The 18,859-nt window shown below is 45.1% G+C and overlaps 1 protein-coding gene across 4 annotated transcripts in view; it reads left to right on the top strand.

The window, feature by feature from the left end:
• The window catches only part of LOC125466320 (plexin domain-containing protein 1-like), a 432,462-nt gene that overhangs the window by 216,599 nt on the left and 197,004 nt on the right, over positions 1-18,859 (top strand). For all 4 annotated transcript variants that reach the window (XM_059638864.1, XM_048560676.2, XM_048560675.2 and 1 more), the window contains exon 12: positions 3,359-3,394. In XM_059638864.1, the coding sequence (XP_059494847.1) occupies positions 3,359-3,394 (36 nt within the window). The remainder of the gene's footprint in view (positions 1-3,358; positions 3,395-18,859) is intronic.

Raw genomic sequence — 18,859 nt, 5'->3', positions numbered from 1 at the left:
GTGAATACTCCTCTCTCTGAGCCTGACACTTATTGTTGTCTTTGTATTTCTCGAGGCAGGTAGGCTACACCATGTTGCTCAGTGGTCATGGAACAGCCATTCATGGTGTCAGATGATCATCGCCCCATTAGCTGCTGTCATCTGAGGGCTGGTTTATCATTCTGTGCAAACTTATTTTCAGAAACAACACTGATAATAAACTGTGTTTGCCACCTGACGAACTGCTGATGTTAGTCTTGGCCTTTGTGACTTGTGTGCTTTTTGCAATTCTTCCCTTTGTTTTCATAAGCAAAAATTTTGGAAAGTTAGGTACTGCTGTAGTAGCTGCTAAACTAAATCCCATGCACAATAAATACCAGGAAAATTCTGTTTTAAGGCAACCTTCAACAAGGATTATCAGATTAACAATGATCTCACTGAACGGCAAAGCAGATTCAATGGGCAGAATGGCCTACATTTGTTCCTACATCTTATGGTGCTGTTTGGAGCACCTTAATTCAGTTGGGAGTTAGAAATCTTGATAAACCATTTTCTTATTGCCATTTCTAACAGTAATTCCACAAATGTAATAGTGAAATGAATGAAGTTTGAACATTTGGCAATAAATCAACTGATTAGATCATCTACTTGTTGAAAAGCTTGTCAGGATATAAAATAGGAAGAAATCATTTCCACTGTTGGGAAAGATTAGGAACTGAAGATAAAAGGGAAGTACCAGCAGAATCAGAGGAAACAAAAACAGAAATTGCTGCAAAAGCTCAGCAGATCTGTCAACATCTGTGGAGAGAAATCAGAGTTAACATTTTGGGTTGAGTGAACCTCCCTCAGACGCTTCCTCACTCAACCTGTAGCATTAAATCTGATTTCTCTCCGCAGATGCCATCAGCTCTGCTGAGCTTTGCCAGTAATTTCTGTTTATGTGTTTCTGATTTACAGCATCTGCAGTTCTTTCGGTTTTTGTTGAAACAGATAAGAGCATTTTTTTAAAGCAGTAAGCAGTCCCAATCTGGCTAAGAAGGCTAGTGACAGCCAAATCAACAAGAAACTTCAAAAGGGAATTGAATAAATTCTTAAAAAGGAATTGAAATTGCAGAGTTGTGAGGTAACAGCAGCAGGCTGGGATGAATTGGAGAGCGCTTTCAAATAGTTGGCAGAGACTTCAAGTCTCTGTGAAACCAGTCCTTCAACTGTAACTGATGTGTAATATTGAAGTGTGCAGCAAACGGATTTGTCTACTTTATGGCAAGTGTTGGAAATAATTAGAAAATGATCAGAGAGAAAAATGCAGGCTTGTTAAAGTAATCTACACCACCAGTAATAAAAGTCCTACCACACTATCCCTAGGCTACTTTGAAACTTAGTTCTCAATCTGATTTCAGTGACTCACAGTTCATTAAACATTATACATCTGCCTTATAAATCAGTACAGTATGTCTGAGCTTAAACATTTAAGGATTTTGCTACAATTCACACTTAGTAAGTGTTGATAACAGGAAACACAATTTTTTCGAAGTGTCTTCACTGTATGAGTAAACATTGCAGTAGTTAACAGTCTAAGGCTATAATGTGACATCCTGTGTACTTACTGAGGCCAGTTGGAGCTAAAGTATAGAATGTTGGAATTGTCTTTAGTTAATATGTAACTTAGGAAAATAACCTCGATAACAATCTGTTGCTATTTCAACAAAAACAGAATTGAAATCACATGTGCTTTTGAAATTATATTAACTAAACACACCATCAAACTGTCCTCACCTCCACCAAAAATTGAGCTATACCCACGCCATTAAGAAAATACCGCAGATGCTGGAAATCTGAAATAAAACAGAAAGTGTTGAAGATGCTGATGAAGTCTGGTGGTATCTGTGGAGGGAAGAATTAATATTTCAGGCCATTGTCTTTGAAGGTAGGTATTAGGAGTAGGAATGGGCCAGTGGGCTGCTTGAGTCTGCTTTATAGGATCCCTACAGTACAGTACCAGTATATTCCAACCCTCCCCAGAACATCCCATACCTCTAACCTATTCCGGTATTTCCCCATGGCTAGTCCACCTAACCAGAACATCCCTTGACACTACGGGGAAATTTGGCATAGCCAGTCCACCTAACCTGCACATCTTAGAACTGTGGGAGGAAGCCAGAGAAAACCTACACAGACATAGGGAGAATGTGGAAACTCCACACAGAGAGTCACCCAAGGATGGAATTGAACCCAGGTCTGTGGTGCTGTGGGGCAGCATTGCTAACCACTGAGCCACCGTGCCATCATGGCTGATTTGATTACTCCTTGTTCCAGGCTGCCCTCAATCACCTTTCACCTCTCATTTATCAAGAATCCTGTGAAAAGGTCATTTACCTAAAAATTAGCTTTCCATCTCTAAATCTCTCTCATGAGAAGTTTGTATTATTTGATGGGAGAGGTTTGTATTTATATAGCATTTTCCACATCCACCAGACATGGCAAAAGTCACTCAAAGACGCACTCTTTAAAGTTGTAAAGTAGAAACCTACATTATGCACAGTTAGGTTCCACAAGCATCAATGTAATAATGATCAGATAATCTGCTTATCTGATGCTGACTGAAGGCTAAATATGACAAGGAATTAACTCCCCTCCCTCCTTTCTCGAAAGAAAGCCTCGTGGTCTTTGACAACCAACCAGTAGGCAGATGGGGCCTGAGTTTGACACCTCATCAGAAAGACAGCATCTCCAACAGTGCAGCACTCCCTCTGTACTGCACTGGAGCATCTGAAGTTCAACTGCCTAAAGTGGGTGGGCAGCCAATTCCAAGCTGAGTGACCAATGCTGTAGCGAGTTTTGAGAAGATTTGTAGCTCAGGTTGAGGTTCTGGATGTGAGTTTGCTCGCTGAGCTGGAAGGTTAGTTTTCAGACGTTTCGTCACCATTCTAGGTAACATCATCAGTGAGCCTCCGACGAAGCCTGTAGGCATGCATACAGACCTTCCTGCCTAGGTAGTACAAAGCACTGTGATAGAGCGATTACCCTCCCCACTCAATCCCACAGTGATGGCTCAGCTGCCTTCTATATTTTATAACCAATTTTGTTTTTGGTAAAATAGCAGGCACCTCTTTTGTTGACACACCCACTGTGAGTTACCTTTTACCACAGTTTGCTGTTCTCTCAAGCAGTAATAATGCCCCTACAGTTAGGACTTTAAAGTCAGACAGAAAACAAAAAAAAATGCAAGGAGAAAGGGAGAAATTAGACCCAAAGCGAGATTAATGAATAGGAATATTTAACAAGATTATAAAAGGGTGTCATATCACAGAACTGAACTTATTATCTGTCATCAATGTGCAGTGTAGTATCACTAATTCCAATTTTCTCTTTCCTTTAGATGACACGAAACTCATTTTTCATCTGAAGGATAATGGTAAGTTTTATAAAGATTTATATTTTTAGTTTGCTTTAACAGTATATGTTCTTCCATTAATTGTTTTCTCAATTTAGGTTTTTTTTTAACTATTTCTCAGGCTTTATTTAAAAATATTAATGACAGATATCGCTGCTGGCAGTCATGCTGCTGGGTGTCAGCAAGCATAGCCTTGTTTAAAGAGCAACTTGTTGTTATCATCTTGAAGATAGCAAGAACTGTGGAAGCTGGAGTCAGAATCAATACAGTGTGGAGCTGGAGGATCACAGCAGGCCAGGCAGCAATCAGAGGAGCAGGAGAGTCGACATTTCATGCCTAGAATCTTCATCAGGGTCTCCTGCTCCTCTGATGCTGCCTGACCTGCTGTGTTCCCTCAGCTCCACACTGTTTTGACTGTTGTTATCATCTGTAGTCTGCTACACTAAGGGACAGTCAAAACAGGATTCTCTAGTACAGCTGCTTTCCACCAATGTGCCGTCATAGACTGGTTGTGCTGTGAGGACTGCCCCAAGCGTGCTGTGAAATTTTGTGCAAAAGTAATGAAAATCAATGTGAAACAGGCATCATTTCATCTTAAACATACTTATTGCAACCAAAATGACAACTCATAAAACTTATGAAAATTAATCGTCAAATTAAAAAACAAACAAACTGTCAGTCACTGAACTGAATGCATCAGATTTAGGGCCATGAATAGTTTGAAATAGTTGAATTGAGCAGATTTTGAAAATGTGTCTGAGCTCGCAGTGAAAGGTTTTTCTTTCTGTTAGATTTGAACTTTAATGCATTTGACCTTTCTTTAGCTTGGTGTAAGGACAATAGTGCAAACCTGTTGAGTAAGGCCATGAGCACAGTGAATGCTGGTAAACATGATGTTTATGAGCAATTCATTCTGCTAAGAACGTGGATGTTCTGTGGAATTGTTTGCTTCATTGAAATGTGCTATGTTATTGAAAAGTTTGGGAGCCACTGCCCGAGTATATTTCAACAGGGAGTAGGATATATATCTGGGGTGGAGAAATTAACAGCCCAACAGGAAGAGAGTGCATCTTATTGCATAGGTGTTCCAAAGGGCCAGCTCCAGAGCACATTGTCTATGTTACGTCATACTGTGTTGATGCAAATTGAGGCTTTGAATCAGTGAATGGATACAACACTAAGTAGGAGACAATGACCTTTGTCCTCCTTCTGACAGCACTGGTTCCCGTCGCAGGCAAAATAGAAACAGAAAGAACCGCGAATGCTATAAATCAGGAACAAAAATAAAGTTGCTGGAAAAACCCGGCAGGTCTGGCAGCATTTGTGCTTCCAGTTTAACTTTAGTTACTGCTATCAGTATTTGTATTTGGGTATTGCAGTTGGTGGCGCGGGGGTTAGTTAATGCAGAGTGATACTAAAAGTACAGGTTCTATTCCTGTACCAGCTGAGGTTACTATGAAGGGTCCTCCTTCTCAATCTCTTCCCCTCAACTGAAGCATGGTGACCCTCAGAGTAAACCACCGCCAGTAAGTTCTCTCCGATAAGAGAGTAGCCCCCATGGGCAGGGAGACTGTGATGATATAACTGTAGCTGGTGTTTATTTGTCTAGGTTTCTATCTTAGCTAGCAAAGAGCTGTACATTAAGATTCTGCAAAATATAATGGCCTTTCTAAACAAAAAAGGAATACAAATTTGCAGTTGAAGTTTCTCAATCGTCAGTGTTTGTGGAGACGCACTTTTTTTATTTGTTCTCTGGACATGGTGACATTGCTAAAGGGTGTAAACCTGAGGAAGGAGGTGACTTCTTGTACACCTGTATTGGGCTATTTCCAAAAAGTCAAAATGATTTCTCTTTTGTTTCCTTCTTCAATTTTGACAGCATTTTATACCAAACACTGAGACTTGTTGCTTTTTTTTCATTTTCCTTTGTGCTATCTATAATTTTTACTCCATCTCTCAGGACAGGTTCAACATTTTCCCGATCACGCCTCCTGATGTATATGTTGGCCCCAGCAGGGTGTGTTTACCTGAGGTGACAGACCGTATTTTATCCCCTGTAGCATAAGAAATTAAGACGTAGATAACGTGATATTGAAAGATCCAACATATGTTTATTATAGCTCACTTATATGTATCCAAATATTGCATTCATGAGCGCATCATGTCTGGGCAAACATTAAGGTGTTCAGTGACAAAGAACAGCACATTTAACCTCAGAGTGACATGCTTCAAGTGGCCTGAATTCAGATGTGATGGTAACCGTTGTACCCTTAGGTCATATGCTATGATATGGTGATGATATCATGAGCATGTCTGTTAATTGGGGTTTGTGGTTCTTAAACATATTATGACTGTGGACATAACATAACGCCTTCCATGGTTCATTTGACACTATTATAGACCCCACCACAATCCCCCTGGGAATCGCCAAGGATCCTATACCCCTTAGGGAAGCCCAGTCTGCTCACTATGTTCAGAGACATTGACTGAGTTCAGCTTCAACCCAGCTTGGAGTGGTTGGCCTTGGGATTGTATCTTTATATGAATCCCTGTTTCTTCCAGATGACCGTGACCTAGTGAGATGACAAACATGGGCAGAATTTACTGCCCTCCCTCGAAATGAATGCAGACATGAGGCAGGGTGATTGGGTGCCAGGTGGGGATGCAACCACCTTTCCACTTCTGCCATGTCCACCACACTGCCAGCTGAGGCCCTTTTAAATGGAGAATTAACGCCCATCCTATTGCCATTCGTATGCGCCCAGGAACAGGTAGGGCAGAGCATCACTATTGAAATGGGAACACAGCCTTTGTCTGAGTTCCCCATTAGAGTCAGTGCTTGATTGAGGGACCCAATGTTAGGAAGGGCATGATCTGCTAACAGTCACGCTACTACCGTCACTGTCAACCAGCCCCCATGTCCCTGAGTCCCGCTCCACGACCTCCCTCCCACCCTCACTCACCGGTGGCCCAGTCCTTTGGGTGGGTATATTACTGATCGGTGCCACTGCTTCTGCTGTCTGTACCTACAGAGGAGAGCCTCCAGCCTTGATTAGACAGCAGCCCTGAGGGGGTAAGGCTTTGCACCTTGTGCCCAGGGGAAGGGTCAGCATTGGCTGCTGAAGTGCCTGGCAGCTCTCTCCAAAATGGGAGGCATTTTCCAGCTCTCCTGCCAGTGAGTGACATCCCATGACCTCGATTAAATGCTCCTCACGGTGCAGTGGTAGGTATAGAGGTGGGGTGTGTTACAGAATCATTGTCAGTCATTGGTGAAATTGTTGGGATGTAACAAGATACTGGGATTGATGAGCAAGAAGAATCTAGGTTTTATCTTCATTACCAAATGAAATGAGTTGAATTTTTGTTTTTCATTCAAGGTGGGGCAACACTGGATATAAAAGCACCAATTACTATCATTCAAATACTGCAGGCCAAGACCTGGCTGGGTGGATTTGAGTTGTTATCTGCTCATTAGTTGTGCAGATCTGGTATTTCTTTACAAGAATGAAGCATTAAAAACATTGGGAACAGAGAGATGGCCTTGTTGCACAGGGAATTTTATTTACCTCCTTGACGGACAAAGGTTATTCGCACTCCAGCAATGCTGACTTTGCAAATCCCTCACTAATTCTATTTTTTCCCTTCCCTCTCTCCTTTTACTGAACTCTGAATATTTGCCATTCCCCTTTGCTGTTCATCCCTTCCTCGCAATGTTTTATTTTCTCTCCAGTGTAAAGCTCTTTGGGATTTCTCTTTATATGTAAAGGAGCATTATGGAAGTTTGAAGCATGGTTTTTATGTAGGTCACCTCTCCTACTGTCTTCCTCGCCATATCCCTCAATTTGTTCTGTTGTACATAACGGTGAATAAATGAAGTCAAAATCCCAATTCCTTTATGTTTTGTTTTGGGAAGGTGGGCTTTGTGCATTTTAGCCCTTTACTTTGTAGAACAAGAGCAGACTTTAGTGGATTTGATGGAGGATTTCCATCCCTACACTCACCCTGACACACTGAAGAAAGATGTGGGCAAAGAAGCCAGTGCACTTCTACAAGTTGTAGACTGAGATTTAGTACCTCCCGTTCTGAGCAGGACAATGCACAGCAAGACTCCATCACCAGACCCAGTCCATCACAATCTCTATTGCTGCTGCCCAGAGGGTGTCCCTTCTAAAAGTACATTTCCAGTTCTTCTTTGACTGGCCCTTTCTTCATTTCTTCATGGCGAGGTGATGGCCTAGTGGTATTATCACTGGACTGTTAATCCAGAGACCTGGATAACATTCTGAGGCCCTGGGTTTGAATCCTGCCATGGCAGATGGTGGAATTTGAATTCAATTTAAAAAAATTCTGGAATTAAGAATCTAATGATGACCATGAATCCATTGCCGATTGTCGGGAAAAACTTATGCGGTTCACGAATGTCCTTTAGGGAAGGAAACTGCCATCCTTACCTGGTCTGGCCTACATGTGACTCCAGACCTACAGTAGTGTGGTTGACTCTGAACTGCCCTCTGGGCAATTGGGCCTGGACAATAAATGCTGACCTTGCCAGTGATGTCCTCCTCCCATTAACGAATAAAGGAGAAAAAAAATTCCCATCCCGTGATGTCTACTTAGCCAACAATGTTGTGCAGCCATGTCTCTGGGAGTTTGAACACATGTCCTGGCAGTTTCACTCATCTGTCTCTTTCTCTCTCTTTCTCTCTCTTTCTCTCTCTCTCTCTCTCTCTCTCTCTCTCTCTCTCTCTGCCATGATAACCTGTAGGCACTGCTGACCAATGCTGAGTGGTACTTCCTCACTGATGATGTTGTCTAATGTAATGAATGCTGGTCCATTTTATGTGGCACTTTTGTTGTTCCCCTTCCATGCCTCACTGGCATCCAATGCATATATAATTCCAGCTCTAGGACCATCTTGATGGTGTTGGGTGCTCACGCCATGTGGAGACATTGGAAAGTTGATGTAACTCTGCCAGTTTTTGCGTGAAAATTTGTGCCTACATCACCCTCCTTGAAGATGTTGCATCCTCAGGAGGGGAAGTGTTGGCTGTCCTCAATATTCTCTTGCCCAACAGTGATGGGATCATCTTCTTACCATCCAGTCATTATTGCCTTAGTTTTAGTGCAGCTGATGCATAGACCATAGACTGCTACTCTCAAAACTATTGGTCGTGCTTTGGAGCAAATACAGTTCTTCTGCCAGGAAGGTGAGGTTTTCTGCAAAATCCAGGTTGGTGACTATCACCATGGGATTCCAAACACGGTAGCAAGTTTTCCTCATGTTGAAGGTGATCAGTGAGAAGGAAAGAAATGGTGAGAGTTTGCAGTCTTGCCATACTTCTCAAGGTGACTGCTCTGCTCTTGATGGATCTGCTGAAGGCTAGGCGTAAGCCTTTGAAGATGTTCACATACTGCTCCAGAACACCGTTATAATGTATTAGAGTGACTGTCAATTGATGCTATCCAAAACTTCCTTAAAACAAATTAGGTTTATAACAAACGACTTCAGATATCCAAAACTCTGCTGGTCCTGAATGCAAATATGATTCCACGATATGATCTGCTTCCCAGAAGCCTGCCTGGTCATTATGATGGATAGTGTCCATTTCTGTTTCCAGTCTGTGCCAAGGACATAGAACATACAACAGGACAGCACAGTACAGGCCCTTCGGCCCACGATGTTGTGCTGACCTATTATCCTACTAAGATCAAACTACCCTGACCACCCTACATTTTACTATCCTCCATGTGCCTGTCTAAGAGTCACTTAAAAGTCTCTAAAGTATCTGACGAAACACAGCTCAAGTTGAAGTCAGGAGCCGAGAAGATGGGGGAGCTCAGATTTGGACTGGGGGGCCTCTTGATCTGCTCTATTTGTTGCAGATGTATTCCTCATCTCTAGTCATCATGACCATCCTCTGCAGTTCAGATCTAAATGAATGAGTTCAGTTAGGATGGAGTTCTTGCCGTGTTTCAGTAGCTCTGCTGGTACCTTGATGATCTCAGGTGATCTGACTGTCTTAAGAATATTGATAGGTCTTTGAACCTCTGACGTGGTCATTTCCCTCAGGCTGATTTTCTCTGGGCATGATGAGCTTATTAAATGTGAATATGAAGTTAGGGTGAGGCCATCCCCTAGTCCCACTTCTACAAGGTGTGGTGCAAAGGGAGAGCTGCCAGTATTTAACTTGTCATATAAACAAAAAAGCAGTGTTTGCAGGTCTGATGAGGATGGAATTCATTTGGACTTCAAAATTTTAGTTTAGATGAGATCAGATAGCTGGAATTGGAATCTCAGGGTAATGGTGGGATTCCTTCTCTGATGTGAATGTTCAGCAGATTATGAAAATAGGCACAAGATAACAAAGTGTGGAGCTGGATGAACACAGCAGGCCAAGCTGCATCTCAGGAGCACAAAAGCTTACGTTTCAGGCCTAGACCCTTCATCATGAAGGGTCTAGACCCAAAACGTCAGCTTTTGTGCTCCTGAGATGCTGCTTGGCCTGCTGTGTTCATCCAGCTCCACACTTTGTTATCTTGGATTCTCCAGCATCTGCAGTTCCCATTATCAAAGAAGATAGGCACATGTGGCTTTTGTACCAGGACATTCCGGTTTTTACAGATGGACCTGGAGCTTTGAAATCTGAATGGTAGACCATTGAAGACTTCACGAGCTCCTAGATCTTAAAATACAAGAACGGTACAGCCTTGTTATGCTGATGCTCTTACAGCTTTCATTATTCAGTTGCAGACTGCTCTGCTCCTTTATGGGTCTTGAAGTTAAAACTCATTATCTCAGACAGGTCTCAGTCATAAGGCCAGTACAGGGTCTTATCCACTTGGAATGATTTAACTAAAAGCAATTGCCGTACGATGGAGATAATGGATGAGATCTTAGGCCTCCAATTCAGAGCCATGGAGTCTGCAGGTGCATCTTGGGCAACTCTCCAAACAATTGCAAGTATAAATTCCATAAATAGGATGTGTCTAATTGTGTACTCTCTCAGGGGAGGCCATCGCATGCAAGGCAATCTAATTAGGAACTTTCCGGAAGCTTGATTGTCTATGTTGGCATTGGAAAGGTCACCCGATCCTTGGCAACCACCTTAGCATTTCCTCAGAGTCAATTTTATAATGTAAAAAACAATTCCAGAAGCTTCTATTTGAACATAGAGTCAATTTTTAAAGTTATAAATAGGGTAAGTCTGCACTTCACTCTTGTCTATTTTTATATCTACTCAAAAAACATATAGAATGCTGGAGAAACTCAGCAGGTCTGGCAGCATCAGTGGAGAGAGAAATAGTATATGACTCCTGGATTTGAAATATTAACTCCATTTTCTCTCCATACATGCTGTCAGACCGGCCGGGTTTCTCCAGTGTTCCCCATGCTTGTTTCAGATTTCACAGTATTTTACCATTATTGTGCCTAATCAATCCTGTTGTTAATATAAGACCATAAGACATAGGAGTGGAAGTAAGGCCATTTGGCCCATCGAGTCCACTCCACCATTTAAATCATGGCTGATGGGCATTTCAACACCACTTCTCTGCACTCTCCCCGTAGCACTTGATTCCTTCAGAGATCAAGAATTTGTCGATCTCTGCCTTGAAGGCATCTAATGTCCTGGCCTCCACTGCACTCCGTGGCAATGAATTCCACAAGCCCACCACTCTGGCTGAAGAAATGTCTCCTCATTTCCGTTTTAAATTTACCCCCTCTAATTTTAAGGCTGTGCCCACGGGTCCTAGTCTCCCCGCCTAACAGAAACAACTTCCCAGCATCCACCCCTTCTAAACCATACATTATCTTGTAAGTTTCTATTAGATCTCCCTTCAACCTTAGAAACTCTAATGAGTACAATCCCAGGATCCTTAGCCGCTCATCATACGTTAAACCTACCATTCCAGGGATCATCTGTGCGAATCTCCGCTGGACACACTCCAGGGCCAGTATGTCCTTCCTGAGGTGTGGGGCCCAAAATTGGACACAGTATTCTAAATGGGGCCTAACTAGAGCTTTATAAAGTCTCAGAATCACATCACTGCTTTTATATTACAACCCGCTTGAGATTAATGACAACATTACGTTCGCTTTCTTAATCACGGACTCTACCTGCAAGTTAACTTTTAGAGAATCCTGGACCAACACTCCAGATCCCTTTGTACTTCTGCTTTACAAATTTTCTCACTGTTTAGAAAATAGTCCATGCCTGTATTCTTTTTTCCAAAGTGCAAAACCTCGCATTTGCTCACGTTGAGTTTCATCAACCATTTCCTTGACGACTGTCCTAAACTGTCTAAATCTTTCTGCAGCCTCCCCACCTCCTCAGTATTACCTGCCTGTCTACCTATCTTGGTATCATCGGCAAACTTCGCCAGAATGACCCCAGTCCCTTCATCCAGATCATTAAAATATAAGGGGAACAGCTGCGGCCCCAACACTAATATGCATATTGCCTGTTTTAATGGCTTTGGTGATGTTCATGATAATAAATGATTGCAGTGCAGAAATTGACTGTACCTTATTTTGGATGCACTGTTTTTTTAGCGCACGTTTAAACCATCTCTAGCCAAAGTAGATAAATGCTTTAATTACATTTCTAATGCTAGTTTTTCTTGTCACATATTAGGTTAGTTAATGAGCTTTTTTTGCCCTTTGCAGACAGTATATTTTTGTTAACTCAAGTCTTCTACACTGCTGCCCAGCCCAAAACAGTGTGGCTAATTGAACAACCTTGTAGGTATACATAGCTGCTGTCAGGAAGAATGGTGAGATTAGCTCCCTTGATAATTATGTTTTGGATTCCTGCTGTATGCTGTTCAGTGTAGTACATCACGTTCAGGCAGCTTGGAATTTCCACTAATGTTTTTGATTATTAATCTCTGGCTACAGAGAGATTGGACAGTGAGTGATGGGCAAAAAAAAATCCTTTATTTCTTATCTCTGAAGCAAGATTCATTGATAGCTTTGTGTCAGTGTCTGTCCAACAGTTTGCAATGGACACAGTCAATGTACCTGGTCTCGGAGATATTTTGCAGAACTCCCTAAGGTAGAATCAGAATGGCAGATGTAATCTCTCCAAAAGACCACAGTGCACAGGGAAGTACAAAGAGAAAAATGATGACTGCTGACAGCAGCACAAAACAGATCAAATTGAAATGAGCACAAGACAAATTGAAAAGGACACAAACTGTTTTCTTTGCCTCTCTTCTCCCCCACCTCTTCACTCCCCTCCTTGGCCTCTACACCAGCCCACTTCCCTTGACAAAGATCGTGGTGGAACAATGCCAATAAATGTTAGATAGATAATCGGACTTTGTTGGGTGATGTACATTCTACAGAAAGTGTAAGAGAAAGCAAACTTTGAATAGATAAAGCCAGAGATAATGGGAACTGCAGATGCTGGAGATTCCAAGATAATAAAATGTGAGGCTGGATGAACACAGCAGGCCAAGCAGCATCTCAGGAGCACAAAAGCTGACGTTTCGGGCCTAGACCCTTCATCAGAGAGGGGGATGGGGGGAGGGAACTGGAATAAATAGGGAGAGAGGGGGAGGCGGACCGAAGATGGAGAGTAAAGAAGATAGGTGGAGAGAGTATAGGTGGGGAGGTAGGGAGGGGATAGGTCAGTCCAGGGAAGACGGACAGGTCAAGGAGGTGGGATGAGGTTAGTAGGTAGCTGGGGGTGCGGCTTGGGGTGGGAGGAAGGGATGGGTGAGAGGAAGAACCGGTTAGGGAGGCAGAGACAGGTTGGACTGGTTTTGGGATGCAGTGGGTGGGGGGGAAGAGCTGGGCTGGTTGTGTGGTGCAGTGGGGGGAGGGGATGAACTGGGCTGGTTTAGGGATGCAGTGGGGGAAGGGGAGATTTTGAAACTGGTGAAGTCCACATTGATACCATATGGCTGCAGGGTTCCCAGGCGGAATATGAGTTGCTGTTCCTGCAACCTTCGGGTGGCATCATTGTGGCAGTGCAGGAGGCCCATGATGGACATGTCATCAAGAGAATGGGAGGGGGAGTGGAAATGGTTTGCGACTGGGAGGTGCAGTTGTTTGTTGCGAACTGAGCGGAGGTGTTCTGCAAAGCGGTCCCCAAGCCTCCGCTTGGTTTCCCCAATGTAGAGAAAGCCGCACCGGGTACAGTGGATGCAGTATACCACATTGGCAGATGTGCAGGTGAACCTCTGCTTAATGTGGAATGTCATCTTGGGGCCTGGGATGGGGGTGAGGGAGGAGGTGTGGGGACAAGTGTAGCATTTCCTGCGGTTGCAGGGGAAGGTGCCGGGTGTGGTGGGGTTGGAGGGCAGTGTGGAGCGAACAAGGGAGTCACGGAGAGAGTGGTCTCTCCGGAAAGCAGACAGGGGTGGGGATGGAAAAATGTCTTGGGTGGTGGGGTCGGATTGTAAATGGCGGAAGTGTCGGAGGATAATGCGTTGTATCCGGAGGTTGGTAGGGTGGTGTGTGAGAACGAGGGGGATCCTCTTGGGGCGGTTGTGGCGGGGGCGGGGTGTGAGGGATGTGTCGCGGGAAATGCGGGAGACGCGGTCAAGGGCGTTCTCAATCACCGTGGGGGGGAAGTTGCGGTCCTTAAAGAACTTGGACATCTGGGATGTGCGGGAGTGGAATGTCTTATCGTGGGAGCAGATGCGGCGGAGGCGGAGGAATTGGGAATAGGGGATGGAATTTTTGCAGGAGGGTGGGTGGGAGGAGGTGTATTCTAGGTAGCTGTGGGAGTCGGTGGGCTTGAAATGGACATCAGTTACAAGCTGGTTGCCTGAGATGGAGACTGAGAGGTCCAGGAAGGTGAGGGATGTGCTGGAGATGGCCCAGGTGAACTGAAGGTTGGGGTGGAAGGTGTTGGTGAAGTGGATGAACTGTTCGAGCTCCTCTGGGGAGCAAGAGGCGGCGCCGATACAGTCATCAATGTACCGGAGGAAGAGGTGGGGTTTGGGGCCTGTGTAGGTGCGGAAGATGGACTGTTCCACGTAACCTACAAAGAGGCAGGCATAGCTGGGGCCCATGCGGGTGCCCATGGCCACCCACTTAGTCTGTAGGAAGTGGGAGGAGTCAAAAGAGAAGTTGTTGAGTGTGAGGACGAGTTCCGCTAGGCGGATGAGAGTGTCGGTGGAGGGGGCCTGGTCGGGCCTGCGGGACAGGAAGAAGCGGAGGGCCTTGAGGCCATCTCCATGCGGAATGCAGGTGTACAGGGACTGGACGTCCATGGTGAATATGAGGTGTTGGGGGCCAGGGAATTGGAAGTCCTGGAGGAGGTGGAGGGCGTGGGTGGTGTCACGGACACTACCCTCCCTCGACCTCTTCATCTCCACCTGCCGTCGAGACATTAACCGCCTCAACCTCTCCACCCCTCTCACCCACTCCAACCTCTCCCCCGCAGAACGGGCAGCCCTCCGCTCCCTCCGCTCCAACCCCAACCTCACCATCAAACCCGCAGACAAGGGTGGCGCAGTGGTAGTATGGCGTACTGACCTCTACATCGCCGAGGCCAGACGCCAACTCTCCGACACCACCTCCTACCGCCTCCTCGATCATGACCCCACACCCGAGCACCAAACCATCATCTCCAACACCATTCATGACCTCATCACCTCAGGGGACCTCCCACCCACAGCCTCCAACCTCATTGTTCCCCAACCCCGCACGGCCCGTTTCTATCTCCTTCCCAAAATCCACAAACCTGCCTGCCCTGGTCGACCCATCGTCTCAGCCTGCTCCTGCCCCACCGAACTCATCTCCACCTATCTGGACTCCATTTTCTCCCCTTTGGTCCAGGAACTCCCCACCTATGTCCGTGACACCACCCACGCCCTCCACCTCCTCCAGGACTTCCAATTCCCTGGCCCCCAACACCTCATATTCACCATGGACGTCCAGTCCCTGTACACCTGCATTCCGCATGGAGATGGCCTCAAGGCCCTCCGCTTCTTCCTGTCCCGCAGGCCCGACCAGGCCCCCTCCACCGACACTCTCATCCGCCTAGCGGAACTCGTCCTCACACTCAACAACTTCTCTTTTGACTCCTCCCACTTCCTACAGACTAAGGGGGTGGCCATGGGCACCCGCATGGGCCCCAGCTATGCCTGCCTCTTTGTAGGTTACGTGGAACAGTCCATCTTCCGCACCTACACAGGCCCCAAACCCCACCTCTTCCTCCGGTACATTGATGACTGTATCGGCGCCGCCTCTTGCTCCCCAGAGGAGCTCGAACAGTTCATCCACTTCACCAACACCTTCCACCCCAACCTTCAGTTCACCTGGGCCATCTCCAGCACATCCCTCACCTTCCTGGACCTCTCAGTCTCCATCTCAGGCAACCAGCTTGTAACTGATGTCCATTTCAAGCCCACCGACTCCCACAGCTACCTAGAATACACCTCCTCCCACCCACCCTCCTGCAAAAATTCCATCCCCTATTCCCAATTCCTCCGCCTCCGCCGCATCTGCTCCCACGATAAGACATTCCACTCCCGCACATCCCAGATGTCCAAGTTCTTTAAGGACCGCAACTTCCCCCCCACGGTGATTGAGAACGCCCTTGACCACGTCTCCCGCATTTCCCGCGACACATCCCTCACACCCCGCCCCCGCCACAACCGCCCCAAGAGGATCCCCCTCGTTCTCACACACCACCCTACCAACCTCCGGATACAACGCATTATCCTCCGACACTTCCGCCATTTACAATCCGACCCCACCACCCAAGACATTTTTCCATCCCCACCCCTGTCTGCTTTCCGGAGAGACCACTCTCTCCGTGACTCCCTTGTTCGCTCCACACTGCCCTCCAACCCCACCACACCCGGCACCTTCCCCTGCAACCGCAGGAAATGCTACACTTGTCCCCACACCTCCTCCCTCACCCCCATCCCAGGCCCCAAGATGACATTCCACATTAAGCAGAGGTTCACCTGCACATCTGCCAATGTGGTATACTGCATCCACTGTACCCGGTGCGGCTTTCTCTACATTGGGGAAACCAAGCGGAGGCTTGGGGACCGCTTTGCAGAACACCTCCGCTCAGTTCGCAACAAACAACTGCACCTCCCAGTCGCAAACCATTTCCACTCCCCCTCCCATTCTCTTGATGACATGTCCATCATGGGCCTCCTGCACTGCCACAATGATGCCACCCGAAGGTTGCAGGAACAGCAACTCATATTCCGCCTGGGAACCCTGCAGCCATATGGTATCAATGTGGACTTCACCAGTTTCAAAATCTCCCCTTCCCCCACTGCATCCCTAAACCAGCCCAGTTCATCCCCTCCCCCCACTGCACCACACAACCAGCCCAGCTCTTCCCCCCCACCCACTGCATCCCAAAACCAGTCCAACCTGTCTCTGCCTCCCTAACCGGTTCTTCCTCTCACCCATCCCTTCCTCCCACCCCAAGCCGCACCCCCAGCTACCTACTAACCTCATCCCACCTCCTTGACCTGTCCGTCTTCCCTGGACTGACCTATCCCCTCCCTACCTCCCCACCTACACCCTCTCCACCTATCTTCTTTACTCTCCATCTTCGGTCCGCCTCCCCCTCTCTCCCTATTTATTCCAGTTCCCTCCCCCCATCCCCCTCTCTGATGAAGGGTCTAGGCCCGAAACGTCAGCTTTTGTGCTCCTGAGATGCTGCTTGGCCTGCTGTGTTCATCCAGCCTCACATTTTATTATCTTTGAATAGATAAAGCCAGTTTGGAGCAGATGCAGGAGAGGAGAGGTGGGGAAATAATGGCCATCCACTACTGGATGTTTCAACAAGAGAAAGTCTTCTTCAAAGAAATTCTTGAAAGTTTGAGAACAATGATGTCTTGCTGTGTAACAGTGGAATCAGAAACTGTGTCTTTTTATATGTATGCACTCTTGTGTAAATACAATTACTTTTTCCTTAAGAGTTAGAAATGCAATTCCCTTTAGGGATCAAATGGAAGACACTTTCTAATTAATGTGCTCAGAGATGTTAATGTAAGCCTCTAGAGCAGGTGGAACTCAGTCCTGGGTCTCCCAGCCCAGCAGTAGAAGCACTACTACAGGACCACAAGAGCCCACTAAGAGTCAGGTTGGTTCCTGTCACACCAACTGTGCTTATCATTTGTTAAACTAGTGATTGGGTTTATTCACTTTAAGAAAAAGCTGAGATTCCTTGGTGGGAAGTTAACTTCTGGGCTTCTGGGGAAGGTGAAAAATGGTGTTCGTGCTAAACTATAGATTGTAAATTTCTGCAAGTCTTTTCCTGCCTTATTCAACACATTAAATATTGAGGAACATGAACAGAGAGGACAAAGAGATGAATAACTGGACAAAAAGAAACAGATTAGAAGGGTCCCGACACGAAACATCAAGCTTTCCTGCTCCTGTGATGCTGCTTGGCCTGCTGTGTTCATCCAGCTTCACACCGTGTTATCTCAGATTAGAAGGGATTTGTTTTTGAAGAAACAAATTAAATTATAGGAAGGAGTTTACAAAAACAAAAGAGACACTTTTTTTTGGAAGTGAAGAAATTGGCTCAGCAAGATGTTAGACAGATCAGCTCCCAATGGTGTTCAATACATTTCTATTTTAGTATTCAGATACTTAATTTTTGTGGCAAAATATTCATGAAAAAAATAAAATCAAATCCACATCTTCGCCTCTCGCAATGATGTGAATTGGTTTGTAAATTAATTAATTTGCATTGTTCTAGTCTATACATGATCTTGGCTTGAAGAGCACAAAGACTCAAGTAACAGTAAAATGTCAATGAACTGACACACTAGCCTGTGAAAAGGTAGAGGAAATTGAATGCGGTGTATAATAGCTAATCAGTTTGAAATTGTGCACTTCAAAGCATTGCTTAAGATTCTGAAGTTGACATATACCCACTTTGTTTCTCTATCCCATATGTCTCTCTCTTTCCATTGCTATTAATGGTTTGGCTTATTAATAACTGTCTCATAGGGAAAACTGTGACAGAAGCAGTAGAACCTACTCATTAAGATTTGCAAACAGAAAACTTATGTTTACGGAGAATTGCCAAATTGTGGAAGCTTGTATTAATCATGTTTGAAATAAAAGTGGAAACTTTAATCACATGTGGCTTCCTTCAGGCTGAGGTGATGCCAGGAACCAGTGACTTTACTGATCTCTGAACACTACCAGTGCAGCTGTCTTGCATGATGTTTTAAATTGATAATAAGATCCCTTTTAAGCCTCAGTTCTTTCAAATTGATCATATGATTCTTTCATTGCAAACTTGACAGCATGCTAGCAAAAAGATCATGTATACATTTTTAATGCAAAGATTACTAATCAAAGGTCAAAGAAACCTAAACGTGATGGATATGGGAGAAAAATACTTTAAAGCTGAAATTTATATTGATGGAACTGCTTCAAGAACTGCCCTTTTGAAGTTTATCTTTTCATCTTGCAATATTTTTCTTTTCATGCTCGCACCGACTTATATTCATTTTTTTAAAAAGTTGCTAATTCAGAGTTGG

The sequence above is a fragment of the Stegostoma tigrinum genome, chromosome 31 (assembly GCF_030684315.1).
Source record: "Stegostoma tigrinum isolate sSteTig4 chromosome 31, sSteTig4.hap1, whole genome shotgun sequence".
NCBI lineage: Eukaryota > Metazoa > Chordata > Chondrichthyes > Orectolobiformes > Stegostomatidae > Stegostoma > Stegostoma tigrinum.
This window is presented reverse-complemented; position numbering and strand designations above follow the sequence as displayed.